At 34.5% G+C, this 24,539-nt stretch overlaps 1 protein-coding gene across 1 annotated transcript in view; it reads right to left on the reverse strand.

Annotated features, from left to right (window-relative positions):
* LOC148949197 (uncharacterized) overlaps window positions 1-24,539 on the reverse strand; it is a 285,927-nt gene that overhangs the window by 251,962 nt on the left and 9,426 nt on the right. The window contains exon 3 of the mRNA XM_089093243.1: window positions 18,226-18,377. Coding sequence (XP_088949369.1) covers window positions 18,226-18,377 — 152 coding nt within the window. The remainder of the gene's footprint in view (window positions 1-18,225; window positions 18,378-24,539) is intronic.

Raw genomic sequence — 24,539 nt, forward strand, 5'->3', positions numbered from 1 at the left:
AACTAAAACTAAACATTAATATAAAACTAAACTAAGCTACTAAATTAAAACTCTAACTAAAACTAAACAAAATATAAATTATAACACTAAACTAAAACTAAACTAGAACTAAACTAAAAATCTAAACTACTAAACTAACTAAAAATTTAAACTGTCTAACTAAACTAAAAATCTAAACTATAACTCTAACTAAAACTCTTAACTACTAAACTAACTAAGACTTTAAACTAAAACTAAACATTAATATAAAACTAAACTAAAACCAAACTAAGTTACTAAACTAAAAATCTTTAGCAAACTCTAGCTAAACTAAAACTCTAATCTAAAACTAAACTAACTAAAACTAAACTAAAAAAAAACTAAACTACTAAACTAACTAAAATCTAAACTACTAAACAAAAATCTAAACTACTAAACTAACTAAGATCTAAACTTTTAAAGTAACTAAAATTCTAAACTAAAACTAAACACTAATCTAAAACTAAAATAAATTAAACTGAAAATCTACCTAAAAATCTATAAGAAAACTAAATATTAAACTAAAACTAAACTAAAAATCTAAACTACTAAACTAACTAAAATCTAAACTAAAAACTGAACACTAATCTAAAACTAAAATAAATTAAACTGAAAATCTAACTAAAACTCTAAAAGAAAACTAAACATTAAACTAAAACTAAACTAAAAATCTAAACTAAACTAAACTAAAACTAAACTAAACTGCTAAATTAAAGCTCTAACTAAAACTCTAAACTAAAACTGAACACTAACCTAAAACAAAACTAAATTAAACTGAAAATCTAACTAAAACTCTAAAATAAAACTAAACTTTAAACTAAAAATAAACTAAAAATCTAAACTAAACTAAACTAAAACCAAACTAAGCTACTAAATTAAAACTCTTTAGCAAACTGTAGCTAAACTAAAACTCTAATCTAAAACTAAACTAACTAAAACTAAACTAAAAAAAAACTAAACTACTAAACTAACTAAAATCTAAACTACTAAACTAAAAATCTAAACTACTAAATTAACTAAGATCTAAACTTTTAAAGTAACTAAAATTCTAAACTAAAACTAAACACTAATCTAAAACTAAAATAAATTAAACTGAAAATCTTACTAAAAATCTAAAAGAAAACTAAACATTAAACTAAAACTAAACTAAAAATCTAAACTACTAAACTAACTAAAATCTAAACTTTTAAACTAACTAAAATTCTAAACTAAAACTGAACACTAACCTAAAACAAAACTAAATTAAACTGAAAATCTAACTAAAAATCTAAAATAAAACTAAACTCTAAACTAAAACTAAGCTAAAACTAAACTAAAAATAAATTAAACTGCTAAATTAAAACTCTAACTAAAAATCTAAACTACTAAACTAACTAAGATCTAAACTTTTAAACTAGCTAAAATTCTAAACTAAAAATAAACACTAATCTAAAACTAAAATAAATTAAACTGAAAATCTAACTAAAAATATAAAATAAAACTAAACATTAAACTAAAACTAAACTAAAAATCAAAAATACTAAACTAACTAAAATATAAACTAAACTAAAACTAAACTAAACAGCTAAATTAAAACTCTAACTAAAACTCTTTAGTAAAACTCTAGCTAAACTAAAACTCTAAACTAAAACTAAGCTAAAACTAAACTAAAAATAAAGGTAATAAATAAACTTAAAATAAACTAAAAATCTAAACTAAAACTAAACATTAAACTAAAACTAAACTAAAATCTAAACTAAACTAAACTAAAACTAAATTAAACTGCTAAATTAAAACTCTAACTAAAAATCTAAACTACTAAACTAACTAAGATCTAAACTTTTAAACTAACTAAAATTCTAAACTAAAACTAAACACTAATCTAAAACTAAAATAAATTAAACTGAAAATCTAAGTAAAAATCTAAAAGAAAACTAAACATTAAACTAAAACTAAACTAAAAATTAAAACTACTAAACTAACTAAAATCTAAACTAAACTAAAACTAAACTAAACTGCTAAATTAAAACTCTAACTAAAACTCTTTAGTAAAACTCTACCTAAACTAAAACTCTAATCTAAAACTAAGCTAAAACTAAACTAAAAATAAAGGTAATAAATAAACTTAAAGTAAACTAAAAATCTAAACTAAAACTAAACATTAAACTAAAACTAAACTAAAATCTAAACTAAGCTAAACTAAACTAAACTGCTAAATTAAAACTCTAACTAAAACTCTTTAGTAAAACTCTACTTAAACTAAAACTCTAAACTAAAACTAAACTAAAACTAAACTAGAAATAAATGTAATAAATAAACTTAAAATAAACTAAAAATCTAAACTAACTAAAACTAAACTAAAACTAAACTAAAATCTAAACTAAACTAAACTAAAACTAAACTAAACTCTATCTAAAATTCTAAAGTAAAACTCTAGCTAAACTAAAACTCTAAACTATAACTAAACTAACTAAAAATTTAAACTGTCTAACTAAACTAAAAATCTAAACTATAACTCTAACTAAAACTCTTAACTACTAAACTAACTAAAACTTTAAACTAAAACTAAACATTAATATAAAACTAAACTAAAACCAAACTAAGCTACTAAATTAAAACTCTTTAGCAAACTGTAGCTAAACTAAAACTCTAATCTAAAACTAAACTAACTAAAACTAAACTAAAAAAACTAAACTACTAAGCTAACTAAAATCTAAACTACTAAACTAAAAATCTAAACTACTAAACTAAAAATCTAAACTACTAAACTAACTAAGATCTAAACTTTTAAACTAACTATAATTCTAAACTAAAACTAAACACTAATCTAAAACTAAAATAGATTAAACTGAAAATCTAACTAAAAATCTAAAAGAAAACTAAACATTAAACTAAAACTAAACTAAAAATCTAAACTACTAAACTAACTAAAATCTAAACTTTTAAACTAACTAAAATTCTAAACTAAAACTGAACTAAAATCTAAACTAAACTAAAACTAAACTAAACTCTAGCTAAAATTCTAAAGTAAAACTCTAGCTAAACTAAAACTCTAAACTATAACTAAACTAGCTTAGACTAAACTAGAAATAAAGGTAATAAATAAACTTAAAATAAACTAAAAATATAAACTAACCCAGCCTGCAATCCTCTTTTTCTAATATTTCCGCCCCCCCCCCTGATTGACTTAGAAGGAGATGTAAACAAGCCCTCTGATTGGCTGAGAAGGAAACACGTGATCTAACTGTTTCCTGGAAACTCATAACATTTGCCTCGAGCAACAACAACAAATACTCTTTCCTAGATCATAACATTTGCATCGAGCAACAACAAGAAGGAAGTGTCATTGACCTGCTCCTATTAGACTCAATAATCAATATAAGTGAGAAAGTTCCTGTTTTTCCATTCTAACTGACAAAAACCATAAAAACAGACATAAATGTGAGAAAGTTTCTGTTATTCAAATTTTCGCTGACAAAAACTATAAATCATCCATAACCATACATGAAAAACATCAAATAAATCGACCAACACACATAACCATCCAAGAAAACAGACATCAATGTGATAAAATTCCTGTTTTTTCATTCTCACTGACAAAAACCATAAAAATATCCATAAAAGTGAGAAAGTTCCTGTTTTTCAAGTGAGAAAAATACTGTTTTTTCATTCTCACTGACAAAAACCATAAAACATCAATGAAAAATATCAAATAAATCGACCAACACACATAACCATCCAAGAAAACAGACATAAATGTGACAAAATTCCTGTTTTTCAAATTCTCACTTACAAAAACCATAAACCACGTGGTTCTATGCCCATATTTGGTGTTAAAAAAAGTTGTAGGTGGCAGCACGGTGTTCTCGTGGGACCTCCTGAGGCCTTTCTACTAAAGTATACCCTCATAGATATCAAAATATACTTAAAAGAAAAGAACTCGGAAACAAGTGAAGAAATAGCGGAATTGGCGGATAGTTGGACTGAAATAAGAAACAAAGCTGTTAATGCAAAAAAAAAATTCAATATAACGAGAATGATAGAAATACGCACAATTATATTGAACAAAACAGTAAATTCAAACACAGGCAAGGGAAGTTACATTGCTACAATTGTGGTACTACAGGAAATTTCTCTAGAAGTTGCCTGGGCAAGGGCTCATGGTGAAGAAAAAAATTGAAGAGTTTGTAAATCATGCAAAACACAGATACAACTGAATGAAAAAGTATTCAAAATGGTAATTAGCTAACGTCGTGAATAAGCTTTTGTGTGAAATAACCTAGTCAATAAGACAAAGATCAACCATAGGGAAAAGTTAGTATGTTATTATCACAGTTCATATAATTATCCAGTAAGCTTATCGCAGATCATTTCTGGTCTTCGTTCTCGTTGCGAAAAAAAAAGCTCCTCCCACTTATTTCTGCATTAGCGGGAATGCGGGTTAGTCTGTTTCCGATTGTTTCCAACAAAGTGCATTATTCGTAATAGCGGGTTTCCATTTGTTTCCAACAAAGTGCATTATTCGTAATAGCGGGTTTTCATTTGTTTCCGATTAAATCACAGTCTGACTTGTCTACCCGTGAAAAGATCTGACTTCGCTTATGTTTATATCTGCAAAAACGCTCTCCGGAGCACTCGCACCCCGGTCCGGGTTTTTATAATGGGTGAGATAGAGAATGATCATACTGGATAATTATATGAACTGTGATTATTATGCAGATAAACACACATGCCCTTCAGTTTGGGTTAGAATAGACACTGTAGTGAATGATGGGATTACCATAAGAAAAACAGTAAAAGCAGGCCAACCTCATTTTCTAACAGTATTTGTTCCAGTAGAAGGGGATTTTGGACAGAAAGAGGGTCTAATATCCTTAAAATTCATTTATATTACGCCACGGGAGAGCAAGCCATTCTGAAGAATAGTCGATGGGACGGAAATGGTGAGCCCAACCTGTTTAAGGGAGAATACATAGACAAATTCTATGATAGAGGGGGAAAGCTTGCCATTCCGTAGAAGAGCAGGATATGTGGAAGTGGCTAGAACAACTTTTATAACGAAAATGAGATGTGTAAAATTCCAATTCCGAATAAAAATGTTTTCCGAAATTCATAATTTTTCTAGAAAAATCTTAGAAAATAGGAAACTTCAAAACACTAATACCAAATATCACACCAAAAAGTAGGCACCAAGACGCCTACTGATTCAGGGTGCCAGAAAAAACTGAAGAGAAGTTTAGTTTACGGGCTGTTCCGCGTAAAGTACGAGAAATGTTAGTCCAATATGAAAATCATAAGGCTGGGATTCAATTCCTATTTGATGGTGAATTATTTATTTCTGCCGTAAAAGTGAAGAAACCAAAAGAGAGGAAAATGATACAAAACGAAACAACAATTGAAATTACTGTTTTCATTTAGTAACGATTGTTTAGACGCTCAAAGAAAAGTTAAGAAAACTAAGAGGGAGAAAAGAAATATACAATGAGACTACAACAAAGAAATTAAGTCTAAGAAAAAGGATACTATGGTCCAAGTATAATTTGAATAAGATTCATGCGGCCTGACTGAAGCTTGAAGAATATTAGTGTAGAAAGCAGAAATGCAAAAAAGAGATAAAATTTGCAAATTCATTATACAATAATGAAGAACAATATCTTGGAAAAATTAAAAAAATTTAGATGACACAGAAGCTTATGATAAAAGAGAAGGTTTTAGATCCATTGAGAAAAAATAGCAGATGATCATAAAATAGAATTGAATGGATTACAACGGGTCTTGGAAAAGTCAGGAGGTAGTAAATTTCGGGTTTGATTTGGAAAAGTTAGGAAAGAAACTGAGATTGGTTCTATCGACTATAATGGGTATTTCCTCTCATTTGAGATGGAGTCCTTTAGGAAGGACCCTTTGCGGGAAATCATAAAGTAGCGCCAGTCCTCGCAACTCGCAACTGTTGGGACAATTGTGATCCCTATCCCAAGGCTCAGCCTTTCCAAACTAGTGTGCTTAGGAGATATTCTCTCTCTTTACCGGTCGATGCAAACCCCTTCCAAATCTTTTACCAGTAGCACCGTTCGCTATGACATGACATTTTAACCTTCATTTGGCATCGATGTTTGTTTTTCATAATATCATCCTTGGGGCTTATGTTGAGAGCAGAAAAGTAGTAAACAGTCTTGCCTTGCTTGAAGGAAATTCATATATCCACAAGTATCTTGGGAAATAATTAATACGGAAAAAATCATTTAGATTCTGAACCATCTTTAATCAGAAGTTTGTAGTACGATTAGCAAGAATTTTTCTTGCTCTCAAAAAATTTACATTTAAGAGAAGCAAGAAGTATGATTCTGGCATATGACACGATGCCAAACGTCAGGAAAGACTATATCAACTAGCCTCTTAGCCTCTAATAAAGGACACAAAGCCACAAAATAAACTTCTTTGTGGTAAAAAATACCAAAAAAATCAGAGGCAACGCTATAGCTTTGCCTATCGTAAAGGCCATACGGCTCCAATGGTTTATTATTATTTTTTTTTTTTTTAGCAGAGGCACTTCATATGGAAGGGGTCGTCGTAGAAACTTCAAAGGGGGCTCAATTGATGGGAAATCGAGAGTTCTAGTGCCCTTTTTAAGGTTCAAAAGTGATTGGAAGGCCGCTAACACCCCTTCCGCGCCAACCAGTTCCCCAACACACATCCAATAAAGATTTTGAGATAGCCATTTTGTTCAGCGTAGTTGATTTCCAGATAGAAATTTTGTTTTTGAGGAGGATACTTCCCCTCAGCCCTCAGGGTAAGGGTTGTAAGTTATCCCTGGGGGCATTTAAGGTTTTTATAGAAAGCTTTGTCGTAGAAATTTCAAAAAAGACTCATTCGATTGAAAATTCAAAGAGCTAGTGCCCTTTTTAATGCTCAAAAGTGATTGGAGGGCAAATAACCCCCTCTCACACCCACCTTTACCCCATGCACATCCAATCAAAATTTTGAGATAGCCATTTTGTTCAACGAAGTTGAAGATTCAGGGAATTGGATCTTTTAGGATGACAACCCCCAAAGCCCTCAGGGCAAGGGTTGTAAGTTATGCCCTTGGGGCATTTAAGTTTTCTTATAGAAAGCGTTGTCGTAGAAACTTCAAAAAGGGCCCATTCGATTGGAATTTTAAATGGCTAGTGCCTTTTTTAATAGTAAAGAGTGATTGGAAGGCAACCAAAACCCCTACCACACCCACCATTTCCCCAAACACATCCAATCAAAATTTTGAGATAGCCATTTTGTTCAACGTAGTTGAAAGTTCAGGAAATTATACCTTTGAACAGGACACTTACCCCACGGTCTTCAGGGCAAGGGTTATAAGTTATACCCTGGGGGCATATATGGTTCTTAAGGAGGGAATACTCTTATAAAGTTCAGAGGGCTCATTTGATTGGAAATTGAAAGTTCTAGTTCACTTTTTAACTTCAAAAGATATCGGAGGGTAACCAGCCCCCCCCCCCCTACGCTACTTTTTTCCAAATGCATCAGATAAAAACTTTGAGACAGCTATTTTGTTATAAATAATTCAAAGATCATAAAACAAAACTCCGGTGTCAACAAAACCCCCAGTGCAGGGGGGTAGGCGTTGTAAGTTATGCCCTGGGGGAATATATGGTTCTTATGGAAGGGATGCTCGTATAAACTTCAAAGAGGGCTCTTTTGATTGGAAATTGAAACGTCAAGTTCATTTTTTAAGAGTCAAAAGAGATTTAAGGGCATCTACACCCCCCTCCTCCACGCCCTTTTTCTCAAATCCATCTGATAAGAACTTTGAGAAAGCCATTTTTTAAAATATAGTTTAAAGACCATATAACGAAAACTCCAGAGTCAACACAGCCCCCCAGGGACCGAAGGCAGGCGTTGTAAGTTATGCCCTGGGGGAATATATGGCTCTTATGGAAGGGATGCTCGTAAAAACTTCAGAGAGGACTCATTTGATTGGAAATTTAAAGTTCTAGTTCAGTTTTTGAGAGTTAAAGGAGATTGGAATGCAACAAGCCCCCCCCCCCCACGACCCTTTTTCCCGAATGCATCCGATATAAAATTTGAGATAGCCATTGTTCAAAAGTCAGATAACAAAAACTCAGGTGTCGACACAACCCCCCAGGGCCCAGAGGCATACGTTATAAGTTATGCCAGGGGGCATATATGGTTCTTATGAAAGGGATGCTCGTATAAATTTCAGAGAGAGCTGATTTGATCGGAAATTAAAAGTTCGATTTCACTTTTTAATAGTCAAAAGAGATCGTAGGGTAACTAGCCCCCCCTCCCACGCCTTCTTTTTCCAAGGCCATCCGATGAAAATATTGAGATAGATATTTAAAAAAAAATAGGTCAAAGGTCGGATAAGAAAAAATAAGGTGTCAATACAACCCCCCGGGGCGCGGAGGAAAGCGTTGTAAGTTATGCCCTAAAGGCATGTATGGTTCTTATGAAAGGGGTGCTCGTATAAACTTCATAGAGAGCTCATTTGATTGGAAATTGAAAGTTCCTGTTCAATTTTTAAGAGTCAAGAGATTTAAGGGCAACTAACCGCCCCCCCCCCCACATCCTTTTTTCCCAAACCCACCGGCTACAAATTTTGGGAAAGTCAGTTTTTTTAAAATTATTCAAAAATTAGATAACAAAACCTCCGGTGTCAACACATCCCCCTAGGGCCCGGGGGGGTACGCGTTGTAAGTGTTGTCCTGGGGGCGTATATGGTTGTTATGAAAGGGATTCTTGTATAAACTTCAGAGAGGGCTCACTTGATTCAAAATTCAAAGTTCTAGTTTACTTTTTAAGAGTCAAAAGATATCCGAGGGCAACTAGCCCCTCCCCCCACTCACCCTTTTTCACCAAGCCTATCCGATAAATTTTTTAAAATAGCTATTTCATTATAAATTGTTCAAAGGTCAGATGAGAAAAACTCCTGTGTCGACACAACCCCCCAGGGCACGGAGGCAAGCGTTGTAAGTAATACTCTGGGGGAATATATGGTTTTTATGGAAGGGATGCTCGTATAAAATTCGGATAGGGTTCATTTGAATGGAAATTGAAATTTCTTGTTCATTTTTCACAGTCCTTGAAAGTTCACAGTCATTCATAAACAGTTGACAAGTGAACATATCGCTATATTCCGTTGTGCGCTGGCGTCATGCCAGTATTTTGGGATGGATTGCTGAACTATATTTCGCGATGCATTGACAGTGAGATTGAAATTAATAAGAAAGATGTGTGCGTTGTGGCTTACGATTTTTACAAAAAAAAGATCGATTTTGAACTCGAAAAAAGTTTAGCTAAAGCTGGTGGTCAGATAAATGCCCATAAGGACGGTACAAAGAAAGAACTGATTAGTGAGCTATACGACTGCTATGTCGTTTTTCGAGAAAAGGATATTAGAGACGACACGAAGTTCTGCATTTATGATCCTTCGGAGGTCCCCGAAGCCAGTTTTAAGGCACGTGCAGATTTGTCGCGCCGGCTGCTAAAAATCAAACGCAAGTTGGAAGAAGCGCTGAACATAAAATTCGAAACGCCAACGAACTCACCCGTGAAAGGTGCTGCATGTGCGAACAAGGAGATAGCAAATGTTTCTGAGAAAAGACTTTTCTCCATTGTTCTGACTAATCCACCCGATGTATCAAATCTCACAGAAAAAAGACAGTTAATTGAGAAGTATGGCATTAGCGATACTGACTTTTGAATCAAGTCATCAAAAAGTCATTGGCTGATCAATGTTATCGACCGGGTTTCTGCTGAAAACATTGCAAAAAACCTGAAAAGCGACACTGTGACAACGAAAGTGACCGAGCCCGTCTTCATTGGCGTTGTGAAAGGGATACCTAGTTGTGTAGCAAAAAAAGACTTAAAAACTGCCTCACCAGAATGCACAAGAGCTATCCGTATCGGAAGCTCGTCAACTTTCAAAATGTATTTTCCGACAGAAAGTGCCCTTTCCTCTGCAATCTGACACGGTATTCGGATCGAATATGATTGCTTTCGGATAGAGAAATTCCTGTTTATTCCAAAACGCTGCTACAATTGCCAACATTATGGACATGTAGCTTCCGAATGTATAAATGTGGCAAAGTGTGCTAGATGTTCTGGAGGGCATACCTCCAGTCGTGAGCAACCGTGTTCTGCCCCTATAAAGTGTGCAAATCGTGGTAGTAAAAGACATCCTTTTTATAGTATCAAGTGTAAGAAACTAAATGATATTTAAAAATTTCCTAGCTGTCTCACCAACTTATCCGTTGTTACCCTTGCTGAAAGTTTTCTTATGCATAGTGAACGAAGAGCAGTCTTCCTAATATCATATTGATTTGATTATTTTGGTGAAAATAAGTTTTTAGTGCTCATGTTCCTTTTTTCTTTTTATATAGTGCTCCGTCATTCCCCTTTTGTAGACGGGTAAGAAATACATTATTATTATTATTATTATTATTATTATTATTATTTTTTAGGAGTCAAAAGAGATCGGAGGGAAACTAGCCCCCCCCCTCCACGCCCTAAATGCATCAGATAAAAAATTTTAGATTGACATTTTGTTAAAAATAGTTCAAATTTCAAAAATCAAGAACTCCGGTGTTGACTCAGCCCCCCAAGGCCCGGGGGTAGGCACTGTAAGTTATGCCCCCGGGGCATATATGGCTGTTATGGAAGGGATGCTCGTATAACCTTTTTATAGAAAGCTTTGTCGTAGAAACTTCAAAAAGGGCTCATTCGATTGGAAATTCAAAGGCCTAGTGTCCTTTTTAATAGTCGGGAGTGATTGGAGGGTAACTAACCCCCATCTCACGCCCACCTTTTCCCCAAACACATCCAATCAACATTTTAAGATAGCCGTTTTGTTCAACGTGGTTGAAAATTCAGGGAATTATGTCTTTGAAGATGACAACCCCCCACAGCCGTCTGGGCAAGGGTTGTAAGTTATGCCCTGGGGGCATAAAATGCTTTTATAGAAAGCGTTGTCGTAGAAACTTCAAAAAGGGCTCATTCAATTGGAAATTTAAATGGCTAGGGCCCAAAATTGATTAGAAGGCAACTAACACCCCTTCCACGCCCACCATTTTGTTCAACGTGGGTGAAAATTCGGGAAATTAGGTCTTTGAGGATGAAAACTCCACCCCCTCCACAGCCCTCAGGGCAAGGGTTGTAAGTTATGAGCTGGGAGCATATAATGTTTAAATAGAAAGCGTTGGCGTAGACACTTCAAAAAGGGCTCATTCGATTGGAAATTTAAATGGATAGTACCTTTTTTAATAGTCAAAAGTGATTGGAAGGTAACTAACACCCCTTCCACGCCTACCATTTCTCCAAACACATCCAATCAAAATTTTGCGATAGCCATTTTGTTCAACGTTGTTGAAAGTACTGGAAATTATACCTTTGAGCATGACACTCCCCCAAAGGTCATTAAGATAAGGGTTATAAGTTATGCCCTGGGGGCATATATGGTTCTTATGGAAGGAATACTTGTATAAATTTTATAGAGGGCTCATTTGATTGGAAATTGATAGTTCTAGTTCACTTTTTAAGGGTCAAAAGATATTGGAGGGTAACCAGCCCCCCCCACGCCATTTTTTCCCAAATGCATCCGATAAAAATTTTGAGATGTCTATTTTATTAAAAATATTTCAAAGACCATATAACAAAACTCCGGTGTCGACACGACCCCCCAGGTCCTGGGGACAGGCGTTGTACGTTATGCCCTGGGGGCATATATGGTTCATATGGAAGGGATACTCGTATAAACTACAAAGAGGGCTCATTTGATTGGAAATTGAAAGTTCTAGTTCACTTTTTAAGAGTCAAAAGAGATTGGATGGCACCTAGCCCCCCCCCCCTCCACACCCTTTTTTTGTCAAACCCCTCTGATAAGAACTTTGAAATAACAATTTTTTCTAAAAATAGTTCAAAGACCATATAACGGAAACTCCGGTATCGACACAGCCCCCAAGGGCCAGAAGGCGGGCGTTGTAAGTTATGCCCTTGGGGAATATATGGTTCTCATCGAAGGGATACTCGTAAAAATTTCAGAGGGTTAATTTGATTGGACATTGAAAGTTCTAGTTTAGTTTTTGAGAGTCAAAAGACATTAGAGGGCAACTAGCCCCTCCCCCACGCCCATTTTTTCCCGAATGCATCCGATAAAAATTTTGAGATAGCCATTAAGTTAAAAATTGTTCAAAAGTTCGATAACAAAAACTCGGGTGTCGAAAAAAAACCCTAGGGTCCGGGGGAAGGAGTTCTAAGTTATGCCCTAAAGGCACATATGGTTCTTATAAAAGGGATGCTCGTATAAACTTCATAGAGGGCTCAGTTGATTTGTAATTGAAAGTTCTAGTTCATTTTTTAAGAGTAAACAGATTTAAGGGCAACTAGCCCTCCCCCCAAGCCCTTTTTTCCCCAAACCCATCCGTTACAAATTTTTAGAAAGCCAGTTTTTTAAAAATTGTTCAAAAATTAGATAACAAAATCTCCGGTGTCAACATAACCCCTCAGGGCCCGAGGGGGGTAGGCGTTGTAAGTGTTGTCCTGGGGGCGTATATGGTTCTTATGAAAGAGATGCTCGTTTAAACTTCAGAGAGGGCTCATTTGATTCGAAATTATAAGTTGTAGTTCACTTTTTCAGAGTCAAAAGATACGCGAGGGCAACTAGCCCCCGCCCCCCACACACCCCCTTTTTCCCAAACCGATCCGATTAAATTTTTAAAATAGCCTTTTCATTATAAATTGTTAAAGGTCAGATAACAAAAACTCCGGTGTCTACACAACCCCCCAGGGCCCGGAGGCAAGCGTTGTAATTAATCCTCTGGGGGCATATATGGTATTTATGGAAGGGATGCTCGAATAAACTTCGGAGAGGGTTCATTTGAATGGAAATTGAAAGTTCTCGTTCATTTTTTAACAGTTAAAAGAGATCGGAGGGCAAATATCCCCCCCCCCCATCCTCGCCCTAAATACATCAGATAAAAATTTTGAGATAGACATTTTGTTAAAAATAGTTCTAAGTTCAGATATCAAAAACTCTGGCCCAGGGGTAGGCGTTGTAAGTTATGTCTCCGCGGCATGTATGGCTGTTATGGAAGGGATGCTCGTATAAGCTTTTTATAGAAAGTTCTGTCTTAGAAACTTCAAAAAGGGCTCATTCGATTGGAAATTTAAAGGGTTGGTGCCCTTTTTAATAGTCGGAAGTGATTGGAGGGCAACTAACCCCCCTCTCACACCCACCTTTTCCCCAAACACATCCAATAAACATTTTGATATAGCCATTCTGTTCAACGTGGTTGAAAATTCTGAAAATTAGGTGTTTGAGGATGACAAACCCCCAAAGCCCTCAGGGCAAGGGTTGTAAGTTATGCCCTCGGGGCACATAAGATTTTATAGAATGCGTTGTCGTAGAAACTTCAAAAAGGGCTTATTCGATTGGAAATTTAAATGGCTAGTGCCCTTTTTAATAGTCAAAAGTGATTGGAAGGCAACTAACACCCCTTCCACGCCCATCATTTCCCCAAACACATCCAATCAAATTTTTGCGATAGTCATTTTGTTCAACGTTGTTGAAAGTACTGGAAAACATATCTTTGAGCATGACACTTCCCCAAAGGTCTTCAGGACAAGGGTCATAAGTTATGCCCTGGGGGCATGTATGGTTCTTATAGAAGGAATGTTCGCATAAACTTAAGAGAGGGCTCATTTGATTGGAAATTGAAAGTCCTAGTTCACTTCTTAAGTGTCAAAAGATATGGGGGATAACCATCCCCTCCATGCCCTTTTTCCCAAATACATCCCGATGGAAATTTTGAGATAGCTATTTTGTTCAAAATAGTTCAAAGATCATATAGCAAAAACTCTGATGTCGACAAAATCCCAAAGGCCTGGGGGCAGGCGTTGAAATTTATGCCCTGAAGGCATATATGGTTTTTATGGAAGGGATGCTCGTATAAACTTTAAAGAGGGCTCATTTGATTTGAAATTGAAAGTTCTAGTTCACTTTTTAAGAGTCAAAAGATATTGGAGGGCACCTACCCCCCCCCCCGCCACGCCCTTTTTTCAAACCCTTCTGATAAGAACTTTGAAATAGTAATTTTTTTTAAAAATAGTCCATAGACCATATAACAAAAACTCTGGGGTTGACACAGCCCCCAGGGCCCGAAGGCAGGCGTTGTAAGTTACGCCCTGGGGGAATGTATGGTTCTTATGGAAGGGATGCTCGTAAAAACTACAGAGAAGGCTAAATTGATTGGACATTGAAAGTTCTAGTTCAGTTTTTGAGAGTCAAAAGAGATTGGAGGGCAACTAGCCCCCCCACGCCCATTTTTTCCCGAATGCGTCTGATTAAAGTTTTGAGATAGCCATTAAGTTAAAAATTGTTCAAAAGTTAGATAACAAAATCTTGGGTGTCCACACAACCCCCCAGGGTCCGGGGGCAGGCGTTGTAAGTTATACCCTGTGGCATATATGGTTCTTATGAAAGTGATGCTCGTATAAATTTCAAAGAGGATTCATTTGATTGGGAATTGAAAGTTCTAGTTCAATTTTTAAGAGTCAAGAGATTTAAGGGCAACTAGCCCCGCCATGCCCTTTTTTCCCCAAATCCATCCGCTTCAAATTCTGAGATAGCCAGTTTTAAAAAAATTGTTCAAAAATTAGATAACAAAAACTCCGGTGTCAACACAACCCCCAGGGCCCAGAGGATAGGCGTTGTAAGTGTTGTCCTGGGGACGTGTATGGCTCTTATAAAAAGGATGCTAGCATAAACTTCAAAGAGGGCTCATTTGATTAGAAATTGAAAGTTCCAGTTCACTTATAAAGAGTCTAAAGATATCCGAGGGCAAATCCCCCCCCCCCACACACACACACTCTTTTTCCCCAGGCCTATCCGATAAAATTTTTAAAATAGCCGTTTGATTAAAAATAATTCAAAGGTATGACAAGAAAAACTCCTGTGTCGACGCAACCCCCATGGCCTGGAGGCAGGAGTTGTATGTAATGCTCTGGGGGCATATATCGTTTTTATAGAAGGGAAGCTTTTATAAGCCTCGGACAGGGTTCATTTGAATGGAAATTGAAAGTTCTCGTTCACTTTTTAAGAGTCAAAAGAGATTGAAGGGCAACTAGCCACACCCCACCCTTCCACACCCTAAATGCATCAGATAAAATTTTGAGAGATATACATTTTGTTAAAAATAGTTCAAAGTTCAGATAACAAAAACTCCGGTGTCAACACAACCCCCCAGGGCCCGAGGGTAGGCGCTGTAAGTTATGAGCTGGGGGTATATATTGTTGTTATGGAAGGGATGCTCGTATAAACTTAATAGATGAAACCGAAAGTTGTAATTCACATTTTAAGAGTAAAAGGTGATCTGAGGGCAGCTATCCTCCCCCCACACTCCATTTATTTTTTTTCCCAGACGCACTTTAAATAGAAGGCGTCATTGTATTAACTTCAAAGGGGGCTCATTTCAAAAGGGCAGACTTTTTTCTCTTTGATATTGTTACTTTGATACCACTTTGGATACTTTGGTGAAGATTTGATTTTATTCAAAAGTTTGATTTTGAAAAAAGGAGTTTTTAAAAACTTGAAACTTTTTGCAATCAAAAATGAACAAGAATTAAAACTTTCCGAAAGATAAGTTTTTCAAAGAAAAGTAAAGGAAATTTTAAATATAAGCTCAGCAGATACAAATACCTGTTAAAATTAAAACTCAAAACGACCAGAAATTACTATTAAAGAATAAATGAAACCTAAAACGAACAGAAATTAAATAAACAATCAAAGGAAAAAACATACAACAATTAATAATATAAATTATTTAATAGATCTTAAGGCGAGTAAGGCTTGGATTTAACATTAAAAGCAAGATTTACACTAACAAAAATATTTTGCCATTGAAGTGTAGATAAAACTTAAAGTGAACAAAATTTAAATAAACGATCAGTGCAAGCATCCATACACCAGATATTAATGTAAATGAATAAATAAATTTTAGAACGAGTGAAACTTAAATTGAATATGCAAATCAAGCTTGAAACGAAAAAAATCACTACAAATAAGAGTTAGGGTATCGCCGCCTTCTCTCACTGTAAAAGTCTAAAACCTACTGCGTCATTGGCACTTTACTGAAAACTATACGCGTCTTGAACAGACTTATAAAGTATACACAATATCAAATTGAATATTTCATATATAATGATATTAGTTGTTGAAAGATCCATCAGTTCAAGAATTTATTTCACTCCAATTTTATTTTTATTTTCAATGTTGTAAGAACTGGAAAAGAAAATATTTGTAATATAATTCGTTTTCAGTGAAGCGCCAATGACGCAGTTAGTTTTTATTTACAGTTAAGGAAGGGGGCAGTGTCCAAACTCTTGTTTGTAGTGAAACTGTATTCGTCTTGAACAACTCTAGAAAGAACTTATAAATTAAGTTGAATATTTGATGTATAATGATATTAATTGCTGAAAACTCATCAGTTCAAAATTTTATTATAATTTTAATGTTTATCTGCAATATTAAGTACAAAAGAAAATATTTGTAATAAAATTGGTTTTCAGTAAAGCGCCAATTACGCAGTAGGTTTTATACCTTTACATTGAGAGAAGGAGGCGATACTCAAACTCTTGTTTGTAAGGATTTTTGTTCGTTTCAAGCTTGATTTGCATATTTAATTCAAGTTTCACTCGTTTTCAGATTTATTTATTCATTTACACTAATATCTATTGTATGTTTGTTTGCATCGATTGTTTATTTAATTTCTGTTCGTTTTAAGTTTCATTCATACTTCAATAGCTAAATATTTTTTTTTCCGTTTTAAGCTTGATTTTAATATTCAATCTAAGCATTACTCGCTTTAAGATCTATTTATTCATTTATATTATTACTTGTTGTTTGTTTTTTCCTATGAATCTTTATTCAATTTCTGTTCGTTTTGGGTTTCATTTATTCTTTAATAGTAATTTCTGGTCGTTTTTAGTTTTAATTTTAACAGGTATTTGTATCTGCTGAGCTTAAGTTTAAAATTACATTTAATTTTCTTTGAAAAACTTATTTTTGGGAAAGTTTTTCTTTTATTAATACCACAAAAGGGCTACAAAATACCACAAAAGGGCCGCAAAAATTATTGATAAATAGAGAAACTGGGTAAAAATCTTTGTGAAACATAGTTGAGCTTCCTCTTGGTCTCATCCCATTGAACAATCAAATATAGAACCAACGCTGATGCAAACTGAATGTTAAACTTGGATATGTAGCTCATTGATAAGGGTGAGGGGATAAGTGTCAATTACAATGCAGGGAAGGAATTCGAGTATCTTAAGTCTATCATAACACCAGAAAGGGATGGCAGAGCTGAAAGGGATGTCTCTGCCCGCATAGCAAAAGCCTGGGGAGTCTTTACTAGTCTGAAAAAAGCACTATGGACCAGACGGAACATCTCAGCCAAAACAAAAGTCAGAATCTATGTTACAACTCTCCGAGCAGTACTACTTTTTGCTTGCGAGACATGGCTGATCAAGGCTGAAGACGCGAGAACTTTGGACGTGTTCGACCACCGCTGCCTTCGTTATATCCTCCGCATTAAGGGACGGGAAAGGATTTCCAATCGTGAAGTAAGGAGTGACTTTGGCCAATGAGAAGTGCTATCACTTATCATTAAAAGACCTCGCCTGAAGCTCCTCGGCCACACATTGTGCCGTCGTGAAGGCACGATATGTCGAGACGTCCTGGTCTGCGAACCAGCCCGCTCCTGGAAACGTAAACCAGGAGGACAAAAAAAGAACATGTAGTAAAAATTCAAGGAGGATCTGGAACCATGGGGAGGATTCAGGAGATGGGACAAAGACTGGCTGAAGATCGCCGGAGAAGCTGCAGCCGACAGGTCCAAGGGGTCGTTGGAAGTCATCCCAAGATCCTTTGGTGCCAGGCAGGACAGTTCATCGTTTGTTTTCCGCCGAATGTAAAGTAAAGTAGGAAGGAACAGGAAATGTTATTGTAAAGAAAAGTTTAGAGGACATAGGCACTGACTGGTAATGGGAGAATATATCTCCCAGGGATCCTGCATCTCTAGCTTTGCTAGCAGTTAAGTTTCTCTTTTGTGTTTGCAAACCAATACCTCATCTCTCCACTATGAAAAATGGATTCAACTTTTATATTCAACATAATTTCTGATGAATACGATTCTAAAACAATTGACTATAATCATAACTTACCCGAGATAAAAACTCCATAATCAATAAAATCAGCTACAAGTCTATTGTAGGTTTCTTTAGTTTTTGCGTTCTGATTAAAGCTTTTTTCCATTTCAACAGCTTTCCATTTCCACTGTTTTCCAGAATTTATTAAGAATTTTATAGATTCATCGCTGAAAAAAAACACACATTATATTGTTTTGTAAAAAAATGATTTCAAAACTTTTAAGTAACTAGGATATCTTTTTATGCTAATTGCATGAAAAGCTGTAAAAAAAATATTCTATCGGTCTTTATTTACCCACAAATCACAAAGTAAAGCATTAATTGTAAGGTTTTTTTTTCAGATTTCACATAAAAACTGCTGTATAATAAATCTTTATATTTCATTTCAGTGTTATTTCAAAATAACAGCAGCAAAATAAATCACACTGTTTGGCTGAGTAAAATCAGTTGGTTCACAGAGTTAGGACAGCCTACTGTTTAATACTTTTCTGCTCTCAACATAAGACAGCGTTTCTGAAAAAAAAGGTATTTGGCAACTGTCTCTCTTTTTTGATTATATCTTTTTTTCAAGTAGCCTCTAGAGGCTGTAGCCTCTAGCCTCTATATTTGTGTGACTTGGCTGTTTTAAAGCAACCGAAAAATATCTCATATTTTGTAAAAAAAAAAAAAAAAAAAAAAAAAAAAAAAAAAAAACCATTACTTTGCGCATTAGTGTATGATATTGGGGGTTCAAAATAAACATTAGGCTCCTCACCGAGGGTTTCTGTGTGCATTGTAGGAGTGAGAATATAGTTTATAGGTAAGAAAAAATCATTTCAGATAATCAATCAAATTAAGGTAAGAAAAATTCTATGGTTTGAAGCGTGAAAATCAGAGCGGTGACTGTTACTTATCCCCTTGCTTTGTGCAAGGTTTTAATGTAAAAAATTGGAAAGAGATTTGGCGTCCATATTTCACTTCAGGTAGGTGCTCTGCTTCTTATGGGCTTTCTTTTACGTGCACCATGTCCCAGATCTACAATAAAAAATCTTTTAAATGATGTTGGTCCATTGTCTCACCGCAGTGATGACAACAGCAATGAATGCGCTTATGAGCCCGCAAACAATGAGCCAAAACTTCCCTTATTCAGAACTAAACTATTTGGTGTGAGACTTTAGCCTTCTGTAATGGGATCAATTTTCATAAAACATCAAAATTGTCAAATTAAAGTTATCCAAGTAAAAATAAAATCACCCAAAATATGAACCTGAAAAATTCAAGTAACCTACAGATCGAGCAAGACTCAAGCGTTCAATAACATAGTGAAACAAATGTAGCTAATTCAAACATACATTGTAAGAATCTTTTCCACAGAAAATCTAATAAATAAATCCACCTTTGTGTCGCCAATGTATGCAATAAATATCAGTTTGACCAAATCTTATATGACAGGCGACTAACAATGTAATTTAAATCTTAAGAGCTTGAAATACCAAACTATCAAGAGATGGTAGAATTTATTATACAAAAAAATAGTCACTCGAGATACAAATATCTTTGTATAATCTAATCGCATTGTTCTGAAAACTAAGTTTAGAACTTTGTATCTCAATGTAATTAAATCGTATTGTCCGTTAACAACTTTCACAGAAATAAATTATAAGCCTTCTGGAAACTAAGTGACACCTCGATAGCAAAAAGCTACAGTGTAAAACTTTGTTTTGTTATGAAAAATTCCAAAGTGATATCTTAAAGTCATAAATCTTTTATTGAAACCCCCCCCCCCCATTAGACTTCCATAAGATTCATCCGAGATTTTAGGATTGAGGTTGAAACAAAACAATATTTGGTTCCTGGAACACCCATCTCTTTTTATTGAATTGGGGTAAATGGCTTTTAGCCGTTTCCCGCTTCAATTTTAATTTTTCTTAATTAATGAAAAAATTCAATATGAAACACGGTCCCAAGAAATGGAGAACTTTCATTGATTACTCTAAACACATTGATTACATTAACCTTTCACCAATCTGTATGCACACATTCACATAATGGAGCTATAAAACGGACTGTATCATTAAAACACCTTGAGATTGAAGTTGATGAAACTTCCTCTTTTAATCAACATGTAACTTTAACTAGTAAAATTCTGGCAAGAAAGCTAGGTATAATTGAGAAACTCCAATTTTTTTTTCAAAATCTATCTTCCGGAATCTTTATTTTCCCCTCATAAATCCAAGTATACTTTATTGTTCAAGCATTTTGATCTCTAGTTTTCCATTTATTCTTAACCAATAAGAATTCTACAAAATCATGCAATTAGGAGAAGCTTTTAGTAGAATATAAATTTTGATTGGTTTATTTATTTATTGTGGAGGTTATGATGATATGAGGTTCGTGGAGGAAAATTAAAGTGATGAGGTTTCTTATATATATTGTTTAGTGTGATGGTATTAATGGTACAGGTGACCAAGTGTTCTTTTTATCTTAAGGATTTTGTTTTCTCTACCTCCCCCACGGACGAGCTTTGTTTTTAGGGAGTTAGCAATAATTTTTTGTTTATTATGATTTTTCAAATAAATTCTTCTCTGTCTCTCATACAGTATGCTCTGATTTAGTTCAATTAACTCGTTAAAGTTACCCAGATTTTCATTTCAATATCCTCAGCCTTGTCATCGCTCGCCATAGAAGCATTAGTTTCAGTGGTAGTAGTATTTGTATTTGTAGTAGTGGTAGTAGTAGTAGTATTAGTAGTAGTGTTAATAGTAATAGAATGTAGATGTTGTCCTTCTGATCAACTGATCATCTCCTTTGTTATTTGTGAAAGTTCCAAATTAATATACTCAGTCATTCATGAATTACGACCTTTTAACAACCCGTATACACATATCGTGTTTTAATTAGGTCAATACTCCATTCAACATTCTGTGAAAAACTCACCTGAATATCCTTCGTATATTTTAGCAGTAAAGGTCAAACATGCCCACCTTAATCAACAACACAAACTAATGTAAACAAGGGAGTATTGTAAAACTTATAACTCTAACTTTGAGAACTGTGGCAAAGGGTTGAGATCCCCAAAGATTCAGCTACTAGAACTTTAAAATATGTAGAACAAAATGGTCATCCCAAAGTTTTGACTTGATGTGTTTGGGGAATTGATGAGCGTGGCAGGAAAGCTGGTTACATACCAATCACTTTTGCCCCTTAAAAAGGGCACTACAGCTTTCAATTTCAAATCGATATAGTAAATTTTGAAGTTTCTACACTACTTCCTTCTAAGTGAAGAATAGAACTGCTCATAATTTGTTTATTAACCAATGTTTTTAGTCATAAATGTCAATTAAGAGTGATGCAAATATGAGGGAGCCCAGGTTACAAATATTCATAATAAATTGAATGAATTTCATAACTTTTCAAAACTGATGCAAAATGATTTATTTATTTTCTAATTGATTAGATATTCTTATTAAATATCTATTTTATTAAAATTTTATTAATGCAATATATTCGTAATTACAAAACTTCATTGCGGTGCGCGAAATGAACCTATAAAACCTTTGATTGCGAAGCTTGGTCTCTTCCCCTTTGCTGCCACAAGGTCACAGGTAGTTTTTTTTTTTTTAAGGATAAGTACATATACTCATATCAGTCCAGGAAGATTTCCAGGGAGCCTCTAGCTCTCCCTGCATGTTGTATCTATACTGCCAGCTTCTCAGGATGTTACTTGTCACATGGTGTACCTATATGGCATTTTCAATGCAGACATTTGATTTTAACGTTTCTAAGACATCGTCTGGCTAGAAGAGATAATGTTTTACATCTTGTTATTGAAATAATAGTGCATCTGTTGCAATATTAGGTGGCCGGTGTTTACCCCCTCGGTGATTACCCCCCCCCCCTGAATAATACCCCCAGAAAATATCTCCTGCGGAATATACCCGCGGAAAATACCCCCTCCCCGCGGAAAATGCCCTCCCGAAAACACCCTCCCGCGGAAAATACCCCCCCCCCGTGGAAAATGAGGCTTTCCATAGGCTATTTAAGGATTTTATTCAAATTTTATTTTTTTAATTTCCGTTGGGGGAAGAAATTTTGGTACTTGTGTATTATGCGCCACTTACTCAAGTTTACGCAGTGTAAAATTCGAGAACACACCGATTTTTTCGTTAGTTTTTTGTTACTTTAGAAATAAATTTGGGCTATGGATTTGGACATTAGGGGGAGGGGGAAAATATAGTGGGTTTGCATGCAAAATGTGTTTGGTATAAACATTCTGCATATTAGATAGATAGATAAATGAGTGGTTTTTAAAGCCAAATATACGGCCATGAACACAGTAAAATAACATAAATGAAAGGCACAAATAACATAAATTTTGATCAGAGATCATCATAAAACACTTAAATGAAACACTACATTAACCTAATAATAGTACTTAATACTTGGAAAACGGTCATTGAAAAAAAGATATTTAACACTTGGAAAAAACGCTTAAATGAAACGTTACATTTACTTTATACTGGGATTTTTTTTTTCTTTTCTTTTTAGTTAACAAAATTTCCTGATGCCTCGTTATTGTTTTGTGTTTTTTAGTGGCCATATACCTAGAAAGAATTGTTTTCTGACTTCAAACCATCTGAATACTTTACAACCCCCCCCCCTCCCCCTATGTGCAATTATGAAGCCCAAATTGTATATTTCCAATATATTCTGTCACTTGTCTTTGCCTTGTCTCGCGCTAAGCTGAAAAAAAAAAACTAACAAAGAAACCGATTTTGTTCTCGAGTTTTACACAGCGTAAACTTGAGTGAGTTGCCCATAATACACAAGTACCAAAACTCCTACCCTCTACGTAAATTAAAATAATACAATTCTTAAATTTAGAAAGCCTTAATTTCCACGGGGGGGGGGAGTAAACTATTTGGACAGTTTGAAGTCAAAAGAAAATTATTTCTAGGTATATGGCCACTAAAAATTACAGAAGAATAGCGGGGTATCTGGAAATTTTGGTAACTAAAAAAAAAAATCCCAGTTTAAAGTAAATGTAATGTTTAATTTAAGTGTCTTTCCCAAGTGTTAAGTGTTTTTTTTTTAATTACCGTTTTTTAAAGTATTAAGTACTATAATTTGGTTAACGTAGTGTTTCATTTAAGTGTTTTATGATGATTGCTGATCAAAGTTTATGTTATTTGTGCCTATCATTTATGTTGTTTTACTGTGTTCATGGCCGTATATTTGGCTTTAAATTTCACTGATTTATCTATCTATCTAATATGCAGAATAATTGTGCCAAATACATTTTGCATGCAGACCAGCTATAATTTACCCCCCCCCCCTAATGTGCAAATATATAGTCCAAATTATTTTCTACGGTAACGAAGAAACCGGTTTGTTCTGGAGTCTTACATATCGTGAACTTAAGTAAGTGGTGTATAATACACAAGTACCTGAATGTTTCATGGAGAGAGAGCCGGATTTCCCGGTATTATTTAAAAAAGATCAGAAACTAAATAAAAAAAAAATTTTCAACTGAAAGTAAGGAGCAACATCAAAACTTGAAACGAACATAAATTAATATGTATATGAAAGGAGTTGCCCCTTCCACAATTAAATAAAAAAACAAGTTTTTTTTTTAACTGAAAGTAAGGAACGACGTTAAAACTTAAAATTCACAGAAACTGTTCCGTATATGAAAGGGGCTGTCCCCTCCTCAACACCTCGCTCTTTACGCTAAATTTTTTTATTGTTTAAAAAAATAGAGTTGTGAGAAAGTCAAACTTTAGCGTAAAGAGCGAGGCGTTGAGGAGGGCACAGCCCCTTTCATATACGGAATAATTTCTGTTCGTTTTAAGTTTTAACGTCGTTCCTTACTTTCAGTTAAAAAAACGTGTTTTTTAAATTTAATTTTTGAACGTTTTTGAATTAATACAGGTTTTGATTTTGGCTCAGTGAGCCAGGCTCACCGTACATTAATAATTAAAACAAAATTTGCATATTAATTTTACTGTTTTTTGGTTAAATGGCTTTCGCGAAACTTCTCGAAAGTTGTTTAATTTTATTTCCGAACGTTTTTATTAGTAATAAATATACGTAACTTACGAATTAACTTACGTAACGAACTTCTATATTCATTGATTTTTAATACGTATATTAGGGGGTTCGCTCCTTAGTCAATACCTTACTCTTTAAGCTAAAGTTTGAATTTCGTTCCAATTCTTTAAAAATGACCCCTTAATCACAAAGGCCGTTAATTAGAATAAATAGCTCTTATGAAAGTACTAAAAAAAAACTTTAACGTAAAGGGTGAGGAATTGATTAGGTGGCGAACCCAATCATAAACGTAATAATCT

Source organism: Artemia sp. Qi Xiang Cuo, chromosome 8, assembly GCF_049724085.1.
Source record: "Artemia sp. Qi Xiang Cuo chromosome 8, ASM4972408v1, whole genome shotgun sequence".
Classification (NCBI taxonomy): domain Eukaryota; kingdom Metazoa; phylum Arthropoda; class Branchiopoda; order Anostraca; family Artemiidae; genus Artemia; species Artemia sp. Qi Xiang Cuo.